Raw genomic sequence first — 14,960 nt, forward strand, 5'->3', positions numbered from 1 at the left:
CATGATAAACACTTTATAATTGCATCTATTTCAGAGTACATATCGGTCCAACATAGCCAACCTGAAAGTCACCCTGCCTACACCTACAGTATGTTTGAATGCAGCCTAGGCTGTAGTAAAACCTGCACCAGTAGGGTGACGAAGGAACAATACCTGTTGGGCCAACCTTTACAGTAAAATGTAATTTTATGACGCTGTGAAATTCCCTTTATCCTTTACTAATTATTATCCAGGATTGTTCAATACCCTGCCGTCTGTAGCCAACTGTGGCATAGACCCTACGATATCTCATGTCAGATGATTTCTTGTAAATGGCCATGCTTCGAAGAACAAGACTTCCGAATTGGTTTATCTATAAGTATTTCCCAAACCTGATTGGATACAAGTGAAACGCATCTGTCCAATCAGCTTTCAGTCAATGCTTCATTCATCTGAAAGAAGAGATTAAACTGTATGCGAGTAAAGATTTATTCTATTGACTCTGAGACATCGACTTGGTGTTAAGGTTTAATAGTCTTCAATAAGCTATTTGAAGGATATCACAAGGACATCTAAAGGACTTATCAATACAAAAATAAAAGGTAAGATTTAGTTGTCTTTATTTAAACTCTTCAAGAGTGGTCCCTGTTAGCTATATAAAAAGGTAGGCTAGTTAAATGATAGTTGTTTTGAAATAATAAACCAATATTATTTTGTTTTACTTTTTGCTCTCTCTCTCCCCCTCTATATCTGTCTCTCTCTCTCCCCCTCTATATCTGTCTCTCTCTCTCCCCCCTCTATATCTGTCTCTCTCTCTCCCCCCTCTATATCTGTCTCTCTCTCTCTTGAAATATGTTTCTAATTATCACAAACAAGGATCAAATTAAAACAACCGTTCAGCCCGTACAGTGACATGTTTTATGAATGTTTATGACAGATGTCAGTAAACCCGGGCGGTCGGAGGCTGAAACAGTGGCTAGTTGAGCAGATCCAGAGCGGCCAGTACCCGGGGCTGCTCTGGGAGGACGACAGCCGCACTATGTTCCGCATCCCCTGGAAACATGCTGGGAAGCAGGATTACAACCAGGAGGTCGACGCCTCTATCTTCAAGGTAGGTTCATTGCCACAAATTTCAAACGAGGATTTTGTTGATAGCGGAAGATTTGAGAGCATTTTTATATCACCGATATATGTGTAGCCTTCCGCACGACTTTTGGAGATACATACAGCACAAACTTTTTTCGCACCTACAAATAGAGCAGGTGTGAATTTCGTTTTGTTGGTTTAACTAAAACATTCTCACCACCTGTAACGCACATAAATAGGCTACACATTAATTGTAGAGTATGATGACATAATTGGCAATACGTTGATCTATGAGTCATGGGGCTCTATTTTAACAAACCTAACACAATGCTAAATCTAAGTGCTGGCAGTATCTCTTGATCTGGGGGTGTGTCAGAAACATTTGTGCTGTTTTCACAGCCAGAATTATAAGCACAATAGCTGGCAGTGGCACGAAAGGGCTGGGTTTTGATAAATAAACAAGTTGTAGGTGTGACAAGGGCTTGGCCACTCAATGCATTGCATGGCTTAATAATGCATGCATTTTCTCAAGTTCTGTAGGTTATTGATGATCTTCGTGTTGTCATCAACTCCAATTCGGCTGGGGGAGTGGACTATTCTCGTCCTGGTCCATTGTGGATTGATACTACAGCTTATTAAATAGCATAGGCTACAGTAATGAGTAATAGCAACAGTAAAAAAAACATCTGAGTTAGCTCAATAGTCTATGTTTGGAATGTTGTCAGTCAACAGTGTTGTAATTGGCTTCAACGAGCCTAGCCTATAGCCTACATGTCTTTGCGCATCGCACTTCATCTAAAATAAAAAATACTAGGCTCCCACATATCGCATTTTATGTGTGAGGCACGTTATCAATAAGCAAAATATAGCCTAGGCCTACCGTTGATTTTGCATTATAGGACTGAATAATTTAAATAAGTTTGGAGGAGCGTGTCTTTGGTAACCAGATGAAATGCACTCTGTGGAGATGAGGATGGATACTTGAACAAGCGAAATTAACTATGCAGGTATGTGAATTGTGAAAAAGCATGAGGGCGAAATATTTCTAAGCACTCTCAGCAGACCATTTACAACCCCGTTATGCATAGGCTACTTGGCTAATGGCCAGGATAAAAAGATGCATCTATGCAGTGCTGCTAAATCGGCCTTGAATAAAGGGAGGCTATGCTTATTTAAAAAAAAAAAAAAGAATTAAACATCGTTTTTTTATTTTTCTAAATACGAGATTCACTGGCATGAAAGGCACATCTGTCTTCCATGGGCACTGTGCATCATACCTGGAAAGGCTACCTCTCAAAAGCCATGCCATTATCAACTGTGTTACCGTTAAGACCTGCTTTTTGTGGGTCTTAAAACTTCCCATTAGCGCTCCATGAAATTGTCACTTTTGCGCTTGTATTTAAGGACCCACCTCAAATATTGCCACCCTTCCCCCCTCAGTGCAAGCGAGCTGATGTTAGACAGGTAAATTGCCGAATCAGGGGTAATGGCTGGAAAATGCAAGTGCACCAGTTTTTACATGATGAAATTGCAAACTAATCTGCGTTTGACACTTGTGCCTTCTTGGAGCCAGCTGAAATAGAGCCAATGGTCATTGAAATTACATTGAAAATCTAATATCTTTGTGTAATTATATGTAATTATAACTTAATTTAAACCAGAACCTGTGCAGTTTCATGTCATTACAATTCAACCTTTTGTTTTATGTAAAAAAAAATATATATTATTATTTATTTATTTTTATTAAAAAATGCATGGTATGAAATGTATGCATTTACTACTGTAAGTCGCTCTGGATAAGAGCGTCTGCTAAATGACTAAAATGTAAAATGTAAATGTAACCTACCTGTACTTATCATGTAATTAATTGTATTCTGGCTATCAAAGTAGTTGAGTTCTAATTACTTCTATGCATGGCTTCATCGTTCAGTTCCAGACCTTTTTGAATATAACATGTTGTTGAGAGCACCAGCAGGTATGTGTTATGTTTGGATGTATGTTACTATGGCTCTCGTTCTAATGCACCTGCTCCCTCCCTGCAGGCCTGGGCTGTGTTTAAGGGGAAGTTTAAGGAGGGGGAGAAGGCTGAGCCTGCTACATGGAAGACCAGGCTGCGGTGTGCCCTCAATAAGAGCCCTGACTTCGAGGAGGTGGGAGACAGGTCCCAGCTGGACATCTCTGAGCCCTACAAGGTGTACCGCATCGTCCCCGAGGAGGAGCAGAAGAGTGAGTTCATATTTCACTGTGGAGACATTAGAATAATGAACATTAGAAACACCTGTATTGAATGGATGTAGAGTCAAATTGTGCCCATGCCCAAATGATCTATTAAAAGTCACTTATGTTTCAGCAGCAGAACGTTGCCTTGATCAGAGTTGAAAACTTAGAAACCTGGACAAAGACAGCTTGCTGCTGAAACTTGATTTACATTTGACCATCAGCCTTTTCCGTAGTAAATATAAAAAATAGCTGTGACAATAATACTAACAACCACGCTGTCCCCTCTGCTTCAGCAGGTAAAAGTGCAGCAGCAGCTTTGACATCTAGCTCTGGTGACATTACTGACATGGACTGCAGCTCTGCAGACCTGGAGGAACTCATCAAAGAGGTGAAGCAGGTATGCTTTTCTTATTTCCATCCATTTCTTCCCTTCCTCTATCTATATTTCTCACCAACTTCACTCTGTTTTTCTCTGTTTTCTTGTTTTACTGTCTTTCAAGTTCTCTCCTTTTCTGTCTCTCTATCCTCCACTATCAACTATCTTACCTCTTCTGTTTCTAAATATGTATGATTATATGTATGATTGTTGATGTATGGTTATTAGAGACTAATTGCATGGTGTGTCATTCCATTGTCAGTCTTCCAGTGATGAGTACCTTGGCATCGTCAAGAGGAGCCACTCTCCCCAGGAGGATGGCTGTAGGATGCAGCCCAGCCCAGAGTACTGGTCCCAGGGCAGCGTCAGTGGTAAGGCTCCTTCTCCACTCAGTCAACGGTTCTTCTCTTTAGCAGTGTCATCCAATCTAGTGGAGTATCGCCAACATGCAGTGGTGTCATGTCCATATAAACACTGTCATGCAGTGGTGACTGGAACATATATGTATGGGAATTATCTGATCTATTTAATTAGAGTTAGCAAACGCCTATACATCATATTGTCCTTTGCTAAAAGTATCTGTCTAGCTGTTTTCCATGAGAACATTTTTTAAGGCGTGTAGAGAAACTTGCATGTTTATGTCTCCTGTATCAAAATGGGCATTATTGTGATATGTTCTATGAGGCTACAGCATGAGGCTACAGTTCCTCCTTTGTGAGAGTTGAGATGTATTCATTTAAAAATAAATGCATATATATTGACGCAAAACACTGCGACATTACATTGCAGTTATGGCTTCTAACACAAGCTTGTTTACATGATTCTAGAATTCTACAGGGGGAAGGATTTGCTAATTTCCTTTAGCACTTTGCTGACTAAGGTGTTTTCTTCTTGGTCACGCCTGGGAGTCTGTTGTGCTTGACGGGCTGTATTTTTTTGATGAAATGACAAATCATGACATGCTAGAGGGGTCAGATGTTTTTCACGGTCACTCAAGATCATTGCATCTTAACGAGCATGCTGCATATGTAAGAGGAAGGCAATATTTGAATTTCATGATAGAAAAAATCTATACCACAATGTCAGTTATCTTTTTTTTCCCTTTACCCTGCAGTCTTCCCGGGGCATCAAGATCCCTCGCCGATGGGTTCTTTCAATGCCGGTATGTTTCCTCAGTATTTCTAAATACAGATGTATTTATTTCCATTCCTCTGTGAGACTTAATGGAAGACAATGCGGTGGCTTACTCAGCACTTTCCTCCCTCTGTTTCCAGCTTTCTCCCAGATGATCATTAACTTCTTCTATGGCGGGAAGCTGATGGACAGCGTGGTGACATCTCATGCTGATGGCTGTCGTATCTCTCCGGGTCAGCCTCCCTTGGTCCAGCACAGGTCCCCCTACGGTCTCCCAGACAGCCTGCAGAACGTCCGTTTCCCTCCCGCTGAGCTCATCGAGGTTGAGCGCCAACGCCATGTCACCCGCAAGCTCCTGGGCCACCTGGAGAGGGGCGTGCTGGTCCGTGCCAACCGCGAGGGCATCTTCATCAAGAGGCTGTGCCAGAGCCGTGTGTTCTGGAGCGGGCTGGGGGGATTGGGCCCCCACTACAGCCCTGGCGGGCCCTGCAAACTGGAGAGAGACGCTGTGGTCAAGATTTTTGACACAGGAAGGTTCCTCCAAGGTGAGGAGAATGGAACTCATGTTGTTTTGGTTGTTGATTTAGGATGTTGTGCTCTGAAGAGGACAGGAGTTCATGTACTCTTGACTGACAGACGTATACTTTGGAGTACATGCCTTCACTCATCAGTGTGCAGTTATGATGAAGCAGTCTCTGTCTGTGTAATAAGTTCTTCTCTGTCTGCTTGTTTGTCCCAGCTCTCCAGCTGTACCAGGAGGGCCAGCTTCCCGCCCCTGACCCCATGGTGACCCTGTGTTTCGGGGAGGAGCTTCATGACCACAGCACAGCCAAGAGCAAACTTATCATCGTCCAGGTAGCAGAGATTATATGCTCTGGATCACTGAAACATGTGGTATCCCCCTGCACAGTCCTAGAATGTGTTTAAATAAATATAGGTAACTTTAGTCTTCAAGGTGATTTGGTCAAAAGGGCACCACTACACTCTTAGAAAAAAGGGTTCCAAAGGGGTTCTTTGGGTCCCCAAACCTTTTTGCTTCCAGGTAGAACCCTTTTGGGTTCCATGTAGAACCCTCTGTAGAAAAGGTTTCTACATGGAACCTAAAGGGTTCTACCTGGAACCAAAAGGGTTCTACCTGCAAGTAAAAAATGGTTCTTCAGAGGGTTCTCCTATGGGGACAGTCGAAGAACCCTTTAAGGTTCTAGATAGCACCTTTTTTTCTAAGAGTGTACCATACAAATACAAACTGAGCTAACAGTCTTCTTCTCGCCGTGTCTGGTTGTGTTCTGATCACTCCAGTCTACTGTCAGAAGCTGGCAGACTGAGCTTACAGTTCCCCCTCTCCTTCTCTCCCTCTCCCCTTCTCTTCTTTTTTCTCTGTCTGTGCTCGGCCACAGGTCACTCCAGTGAACTGCCAGCAGCTGTTGGATGCAGTGAGCATGCGTCGTTCCCAGTACAGCAGTCCCAACCTGGAGATCCAGTCAGACGAGCTGCAGGCCGGGGAGCAGATGGCCCGGATCTACCAGGACCTGTGTAGCTACACCGCCCCCCAGAGGTCAGCCTGCTACAGGGACAACATGCCCATCACCGCCTGAACCCCCCCTCATTGATATAACAAGAAAGGATTGACATGACATATGGCGTCACACCTTTCAGCCCTTGCTTACACCATTCCAATACTTTTCAATTCTTCAGAGCCAATGAGCAAGGGCATACTTTGATGAATGGAGAAAGAGATGGGATAGAGGATCGGAACAAAGCCAATACTTGCAAGGTGTGAACTGATAGGACCCAAAGCTATGCAGCTTGGGTGTTACAGAGGCACTGTGTGTCAAGAAAGGGAATTACTATACAACCGTATTACAAATGGTGCTGTAAAGGTATTAAAGGGTTTACTCATCAAATGTACCACCCCAGTAAGTATACCACATGTTTCCCCCAATCCAGAAAAAAACTGTTCAAATGTAATACAATTCTGAATAAATAGTGGTTTGAACTATTCTGTCTTGTAAACCTACTATCATCAAGGTTATCACTATTCATTTTTAAACAACATGTGGTGAATCTACTACAGCAGTAAATTTGATTGAATAAACCCTGAAATATTGAATGTTATATTAGAATTTGTGTGTCTATCGATTGACTAACTTTTGTTTGTCAGATTTCTCACCTGCTTTTAATGTATTTTTTATGATGGAAAATGTGATTGATATTCAATCCAATAGTCCATACTAGTCATCATATCAAAGTGTATATACATTTAAACATGTTAAATCAAGGGCCACTATAGCAGGACATTTAGCTACCAGTACACCAGATTACCTATTTTCTTTATATGTAGAACATCCTTAAAACTTTTCTATTTTTTCTATTTGTACTGTAGAAACATATTTTTCTTATACTGTATGAGAGATTTTAACAGCAACATGATTGCTTGGATTGTATTTGATATAGATAGGTTTTACTATCGTATTCTGCCCACTGTTTTACTCTCTCTGAATTCATTTTTCAAACTTTGAAATAAATATCACACTTTTCAGTGAATCTCTTCATTTGGCTTGTATTTTATTTATGAGCTGTTATACAGCAATATCTATGAAGTCACTTACTGAACATATCATTGATTGAGGCTTTGATGATGGCTTGAAAACCACAGCTAAAACTATTCAGCACACAATAAGCCAGAATAAATTGCAAAATGACATAATGTTCCTGTGTGTGTGTGTGTGTATTTCATTGAATACTTTGAAAGATGCAGGCGGCCTAAAAAAGCATTTTCCATAGAAGTGTACCCATACTAGCCACCATAGACTCTCAATTCCATGGTAGTAGCACTCGTCACCATACATCCCACACGTGAAATCACGTGTCTGAGTGAGGGAATGAGTATACTAGTGATGGAACAACAGCCAACATTTTCAGAAACCATAGAGAGGATGGACCATAGAGAAGGGAAACTAGTGTCTAGGCCATCCCCAGTGAGTCAGACATGGCTGATGGAGAAAGGATAGAAATGAGGACGAGGGAGACAAAGGTCTTGGTGATCTCCCCATTCCCTCTGTGGGGGATTCATTTATTGTTCTTCTCATTGCAGGTAACTTCTAGAGAATGGGCTATTCTCCCATCTCAAATCATGAGAAACTGCTAAATTACAGAAGAACAACCTACACAAACATGCCCACTTCACACCCACACAGATTAGAGTTCTCAGGTCACTCAGCACTTATTTATTTGGAATTCAGCTACAAAACATTGCTAACAAGCCGCACTCGCACATGCACACTCTCATCACAAACAGTCTAGGGGATCTATTTCACTTGACTTGTGCCTGATTCACACTACAGGGCTGACAAGAACTGTACTGGCTCGGATACGTGTGTGTGTGTGTGTGTGTGTGTGTGTGTGTGTGTGTGTGTGTGTGTGTGTGTGTGTGTGTGTGTGTGTGTGTGTGTGTGTGTGTGTTGTTGTCCAGAGACATGTAGAGGTGTTACACGTCTGTCAGAACCCCTCTACATGGTTTCAACAAGCAGGAACTGACTGCAAGCCGTCAGAAACTGTCACAGGAAACCAAGTCTACCCCCCAAATAAGATCAGTCTGAGACTAGGCTAATTTAACCCCCTGTGTCTCTAATATTCAGAAGAATAGAATTGGGTCTATTGCCTCTACTTACGTGATCTGAGCAGGACACACTCTAGGCCTAATAACTCAGACTTCCTGGTCAGACTTCCTGGTCAGGAAAAACTGCTGTCCCTAGTTATAATGAGAAAAGTTGGTTATGGGGGTGTTGGAGTGCACTTATTTTCTGTCTACAGTTGCAGTGTCTGCAGTGTGGTGTCTCCTGTGTTGCAACACTGCCTTGTGGCATCTGAGGTTGCCCACAATAAATGATCATAAAAAAGCAAGACTTACATTCAACATCAGCGGCTGTGGTGGTAGCATACAGACACTACAGTAGTAATGGAATGTAAAGGTCTCTACACATGCATTATGCCAGATCTAGAGACACTGACATACACTTCAGCCTCTCACGAACCAACTACAATCATCAAAGAAATTAAAGATTAAATAAAGAGGAATTACTATTCTCCAAAGTATTTCCTTGAAAATCTGCTTTTTCTCTTTCTGGTTTTGTGGCTGGATTTGTTGCTGACTTCTCTTAAAATGTAAAGATGTCTCTGAACTGGGCTGTATAGTCAGCAATGACCCCCCCCCTTCCCTCACAATGTTTTGGTCTGTGAATCCCCTCATCTTGTTTCATCATATTCACCATAGACACTTGAAAACACAGGAAGGAAATAAAAATATGTCCTTTTTCGTATGTGAGCCCAGTTGTATGTAAAGCAGAACACGAAAGTAGGATTTTCTGTACTGCTGTTTTCCATTGATTTAATTTTGATGTGAAACAAGAATTGAATTAATTCAGTTAAACGTAACTAGGCTACATATGAGACTCTGAAACATCATTATTGTTTGCCTTTCTTTGGAGAAAGACAACATTTACAGGAAACAATGCATGATAAAGCCATGGGTAGAGTCATATCTAGAGGCAAACACTTTGTTTTCTTCTCTCACTTGTGTTCAATATTATACATGTTTGTATAATCAAACTATCTTCTGTATATGTATTTTACTTTCTAAACTGTATTGAGATGTATTTTGAATACTGTATTGTGACTACTGTTATTAAGTTACTGTATCATGCTGATGATTGGATGATACTGCATCATATGAATCCTGGTCTCACTAACCACAGGGACAAGGTGGAGTAGGAGGTAACAGAAACCCAGGGCAGAAGGATGTGGAGAAAGACTGTGTGAATTCCCATGAATATGGGACATACAGTAAATACATACCAGATTAAAGATTGACAGTTGTTGTTGATGATGCTTTAGCTGCCCCACTCAAATACATGATGACTTAAAGTTCAAAGGTCTTGGAGAGATCTACAGGTCCATTCCCACATAACCTTTTTGCTAAATGGTATTTTCTACTGCTTGTTTCAATTATATCATTGTTTTGTTCAATTGTTATGTGATGTTTTTGTTTATAAAGCCCTCCTTTATAAACTTCCTCCATACCTTAATTCATTTTTTACTTACAGATGTACAAGATACCAGACCCGGTCTCAGGGAAGGCTAAATCTGGAGATCCATTCCATCTCCACTGATTTATCCATTTCCATCTCCATCTTGACCATGTTCTGTTATAATATCCACCCGGCACAGCCAGAAGAGGACTGGCCACCCCTCATAGCCTGGTTCCTCTCTAGGTTTCTTCCTAGGTTTTTGGCCTTTCTCAGGAGTTTTCCTAGGGAGTTTTTCCCAGCCACCGTGCTTCTTTCACATGCATTGCTTGCTGTTTGGGGTTTTAGGCTGGGTTTCTGTACAGCACTTTGAGATTTCAGCTGATGTACGAAGGGCTATATAAATAAATTTGATTTGATTTGATTTGATTTAGGTAAATCTGCTTTTAGTTTTTTTGCACATTACTTGTGGAATGAGCTCCAAGGCTCTCTAAAGGTGGAAGAATTGGTGCCTCTAGGGCATTTCAAAAGGATGATTGTGGGACCTTTTTACCAAAGAATAATTCCATGATTGTGTTTTGCTTTTCGTGTATTGATGTTTATTTATTTAACCTTTATTTAACAAGGCAAGTTAGTTAAGAACAAATTATTATTTACAACGACAGCCTAATCCGGCAAAACCCTAACGACACTGGGCCAATTGTGCGCCGCCCTCCGAATCGCAGCCGGTTGTGATACAGCCTGGAATCAAACCAGGGTCTGTAGTGATGACCAGGGTCTAGCACTAAGATGCAGTGTCTTAGACCGCTGTGCTACTTGGGAGTATATTGATGTGTATCGATTTGTATACAAGGCTAATCAGTGAAAGAGAGATTTGTCTCATCATCACTTCCTGTTACAATAAAGGTAAAAAAAAACATTTGACAAAGTAAATACCAAGTGAGAAGCAGAATCATAACCAAGACATGCACAAAACAACAGAATGTAATATTATGCTAGAACCTGTGATTTCCTAAGAAAAGGATCTTTATTATGCAATCAGGGTGAGTTGGGAGTTTGACTGGCGTCTCTGGGGAGGAGTGGGGTTAGAGACAAGCATGTGTGAGATGAGAATAGTCAACAAGAGAGGAACTGGGAGAGCAGCGAGAACACTGAGGGGTGGAGAGACAGGTGGAGAGGGAACCCACATCCTGGAACCTGGAGGATAGACACCTGACCGCACCCACACAAACACACCCACATGCATGCACACGAACCACAAACACACACACACACATTGGCCGGCAGTCCAGGGTTGTTTCCTCTAATCAGTATCGGTTCACTTATGTCCCTCTGACCCCAAACCCACCACCAAGCCCCTCTGGGAGGGGTCCCTGCAAGGCGGAGGAGCCACAAGTTCTGGGGGTCAATGCGTCCTTTTTCTCACACCTATCTCTACATTTTATGAATGAGTTACAGTTCATATAAGGAAATCAGTCAATTTAAATAAATTCATTAGGTCCTAATCTATGGATTTCAAATGACTGGGAATAAAGATATGCATCTGTTGGTCACAGATACCTTTTAAAAAAAGGTAGGGATCTGAAAACCAGTCAGTATCTGGTGTGACCACCATTTGCCTCACGCAGCTCGACACATCTCCTTCGCATAGAGTTGATCAGGCTGTTGATTGTGGCCTGTGGAATGTTGTCCCACTTCTCTTCAATGGCTGTGCAAAGTTGCTGGATATTGGCGGGAACTGGAACACATACAGTACCAGTCAAAAGTTTGGACAAACCTACTCATTCAAGGGTTTTTCTTTATTTTTACTAATGTGTAAAAATGGTGTAAAACAAATCCAAACATATTTGAGATTTGAGATTCTTCAAAGTGCCACCCTTTGCCTTGATGACAGCTTTGCACACTCTTGGTATTCTTTCAACCAACTTCACCTGGAATGCTTTTCCAACAATCTTGAAGGTGTTCCCACATATGCTGAGCACTTGTTGGCTGCTTTTCCTTCACTCTGTGGTCCAACTCATCCCAAACATCTCAATTGGGTTGAGGTTGGGTGATTGTGGAGGCCAGGTCATCTGATGCAGCACTTTATCACTCTCCTTGTTGTTCAAATAGCCCTTACACAACCTGGAGGTGTGTCTCACAAAGACATGGCACTTGGAACCAAAAATCTCAAATTTGGACTCATCAGACCAAAGGATAGATTTCCACTGGTCTAATGTCCATTGCTCATGTTTCTTGGCCCAAGCAAGTCTCTTCTTCTTATTGTCGTCCTTTAGTAGTGGTTTCTTTTCAGCAATTCGACCATGAAGGCCTGATTCACGCAGTCTCCTCTGAACAGTTGATGTTGAGATGTGTCTGTTACTTGAACTCTGTGAAGCATTTATTTGGGCTGCAATCTGAGGTGCGTATCCTCTGCAGCAGGGTCTTCTTATCCTGTGGAGGTCCTCATGAGAGCCAGTTTCATCATAGCGCATGACGGTTTTTATGGCTGCACTTGAAGAAACTTTCGAAGTTATTGAAATGTTCCGCATTGACTGACCTTCATGTCTTAAAGTAATGATGGACTGTTGTTTATCTTTGCTTATTTGAGCTGTTTTTGCCATAATATGGACATTGTCTTTTACCAAATATGGCTATCTTCTGTATACCACCCCTACCTTGTCACAACACAACTGATTGGCTGAAAAGCATTCAGAATGAAAGAAATTCCACAAATTAACTTTTAACAAGGCACACCTGTTAATTGAAATACATTCCTCATGAGGCTGGTTGAGAGAATGCCAAGACTGTGCAAACCTATCATCAAGGTAAAGGGTGGCTAATATATTTTGATTCCGTGTGTTATTTTATAGTTTCAATGTCTTCACTATTATTCTACAGTTTAGAAAATGGTAAAAATTAAGAAAAACCTTTGAATAAGTAGGTGTGTCCAAACTTTTGACTGGTACTGTACTTTGATCCAGAGCATCCTAAACATGCTCAATGTTGACATGTCTGGTGAGTATACATGGAAGAACTGGGACAGGAAGAACTGGGACAGATGAGCTTCCCTGAGACGGTTTATGAGAGTTTGTGCAGAAATTCTTCGGTTGTGCAAATACACAGTTTCATCAGCTGTCCGAGTGGCTGGTGTCAGATGATCCGGCAGGTGATGAAGCCTGATGTGGAGGTCCTGGGTTGGCGTGGTTACACGTGATCTTCAATTCAGCCACAAGAGCATTTGCTAATTCGGGCACTGATGTTGGGTGATTAGGCCTGGCTCGCAGTTGGCGTTCCAATTCATCCCAAAGGTGTTCGATGGGGTTGAGGTCAGGGCTCTGTGCAGGCCAGTCAAGTTCTTCCACACCGATTTAGGCAAACCATTTCTGTATGGACCTCGCTTTGTGCACCGGGGCATTGTCATGCTGAAACAGGAAAAGGGTCTTCCCCAAACTGTTGCCACAAAGTTGGAAGCACAGAATCGTCTAGAATGTCATTGTATGCTGTAGCGTTAATATTTCCCTTCACTGGAACTAAGGGGCATAGCCCAAACCATGAAAAACACCCCCAGACCATTATTCCTCCTCCACCAAACTGTACAGTTGGCACTATGCATTGGGGCAGGTAGCGTTCTTATGCCATCTGCCAAATCCAGAATCGTCCGGCGGTCTGCCAGATGGTGAAGTGTGATTCGTCACTCCAGATAACGGGTTTCCTCTGCTCCAGAATCCAATAGCGGCGAGTTTACACCACTCCAGCCAACGGTTGGCATTGCGCATGGTGATCTGCTATAAGCCAGTGGGTCTGGGCCCATGAGTAACTAGCCTCAAAAGGGGGCGGAACCCATAGGAAGCTTATTAGCAAGCTTTTATGTCAGAATAAATGAGTTAGATAAGACCAGCTGAAGACACATACTGTGCGTGTGTTGAACATCCTTTAATATGAGTGAAAAATGTATACAGTAGGCTGTCTAAAGGAATTAATTTTGTTTTAACCTTTTTTTAACTGAAAAGCCCTAAAGGTATACAGTACATATAACACACTGTATCTGTCTCCTACTAGCTAAAGTGCACATACAAATCCCAGTTTAAAGTCCATAGAACATAAAATGCATAGAGCTCTCACTGTGTAAAGTCATCTGGTGTTCCTGTCCGGAGGAGTGATCTGTGACCTCCTCATCTGGCCCTGGCCTGGACAGGAAGAGCATGTGGACCGGAGAGGATCCAACTGAGCAGCATGCAACTTCCCTATAGAAAAGAGGAAGAAGGCACAGCGCATTGGAGCCAGAGACAGACAGTGGTCAAGGAGTCAAAGACCCTGGCTGGAGCACATAGATTATACTCATATAGAAAATACTACATATAGAAGTGAAAGGGGAAATTGTGAGCAGGGTAGGTGTCTGTACACATCAAGAGGACATTGTGAACAGGAATTGTTCTCCATTGAAATATAGACAACTTTTAAATAGTTTTTTTTTTAACTTGGTGAGTCCTAGGTTGATCCTTTGCTCTTCTGTTTGTATTCTGGTGAAACAAAACTTACAGTGTCAGCAGGGTAATGGGGGTGGGTGGTGGTGGTGTAGAGTGGGGTGGGGTGCCAGTCCCAAGGGAGAGTATGGGGGCTGCCACAGTGATCACAGGGTCACAGTACAGGGGATTTCTGCTCCAACCTGCCGCTCTGACCCAGGCCATCTCAAACGGCTCAGTGCTCACTGGATTGTGTGTGTGTGTGTCAGGGAACAGGATGTGGTTGGCCAGCTCAAAGACAGGTGACAGTCATAGGGTTCCGATAGGTGAAAGACACAGAAAAGCACCTGAGATGAGAATAGCTGAAGTGTACAGTACCTGTCAAAAGTTTGGACACACCTACTCATTCAAGGGTTTTTCTTTATTTTTACTATTTTCTACATTGTAGAAAGCATTAATTCACATAAAAGTAAACCATGTAGTGTCAAAGACACCTAAGGGTCTGAGGTTAGACCCAAGATTAATAATATCAAAACTATGAAATGACATATATGGAATCATGTAGTAACCAAAATGGTGTTAAACAAATCCAAATATATTTTATATTTGAGATTCTTCAAAGTAGCAACGCTTTGCCTTGATGACAGCTTTGCACACTCTTGGCATTCTCTTAACCAGCTTCATGAGGTAGTCACA

At 42.0% G+C, this 14,960-nt stretch overlaps 1 protein-coding gene across 3 annotated transcripts; it reads left to right on the forward strand.

Moving 5' to 3' along the window:
* Positions 1–416: 416 nt before the first annotated feature.
* On the forward strand, positions 417–7,347 carry LOC115167162 (interferon regulatory factor 8-like). Of its 3 annotated transcripts, none has more exons than XM_029721312.1 (9): positions 417–581; positions 917–1,090; positions 3,108–3,291; positions 3,582–3,682; positions 3,924–4,032; positions 4,776–4,823; positions 4,936–5,340; positions 5,535–5,650; positions 6,193–7,347. In XM_029721312.1, the coding sequence occupies exons 2-9, from the start codon at positions 917–919 to the stop codon at positions 6,388–6,390; spliced, it is 1,335 nt and encodes a 444-aa protein (XP_029577172.1). In that variant the 5' UTR covers positions 417–581; the 3' UTR covers positions 6,391–7,347. The 3 variants fall into 3 exon arrangements, with proteins under 3 accessions (XP_029577172.1, XP_029577171.1, XP_029577173.1); XM_029721311.1 differs by having other exon boundaries at positions 418–581; positions 3,579–3,682; XM_029721313.1 differs by having other exon boundaries at positions 418–581; positions 3,579–3,673.
* The last annotated feature ends 7,613 nt before the right edge of the window (positions 7,348–14,960 follow it).

Source organism: Salmo trutta, chromosome 29 (genome assembly GCF_901001165.1).
Source record: "Salmo trutta chromosome 29, fSalTru1.1, whole genome shotgun sequence".
NCBI lineage: Eukaryota > Metazoa > Chordata > Actinopteri > Salmoniformes > Salmonidae > Salmo > Salmo trutta.

What these genes read in the sequence shown, in the direction of transcription:
- LOC115167162 (XM_029721311.1), top strand. Translation starts at nt 917, where the DNA reads ATGTCAGTAAACCCGGGCGGTCGGAGGCTGAAACAGTGGCTAGTTGAG. An exon ending in CACAGGAAGGTTCCTCCAAG is followed by an intron (nt 5,341 to 5,534) that starts GTGAGGAGAATG and finishes TGTTTGTCCCAG; the next exon opens with CTCTCCAGCTGTACCAGGAG. An exon ending in GCAAACTTATCATCGTCCAG is followed by an intron (nt 5,651 to 6,192) that starts GTAGCAGAGATT and finishes GCTCGGCCACAG; the next exon opens with GTCACTCCAGTGAACTGCCA.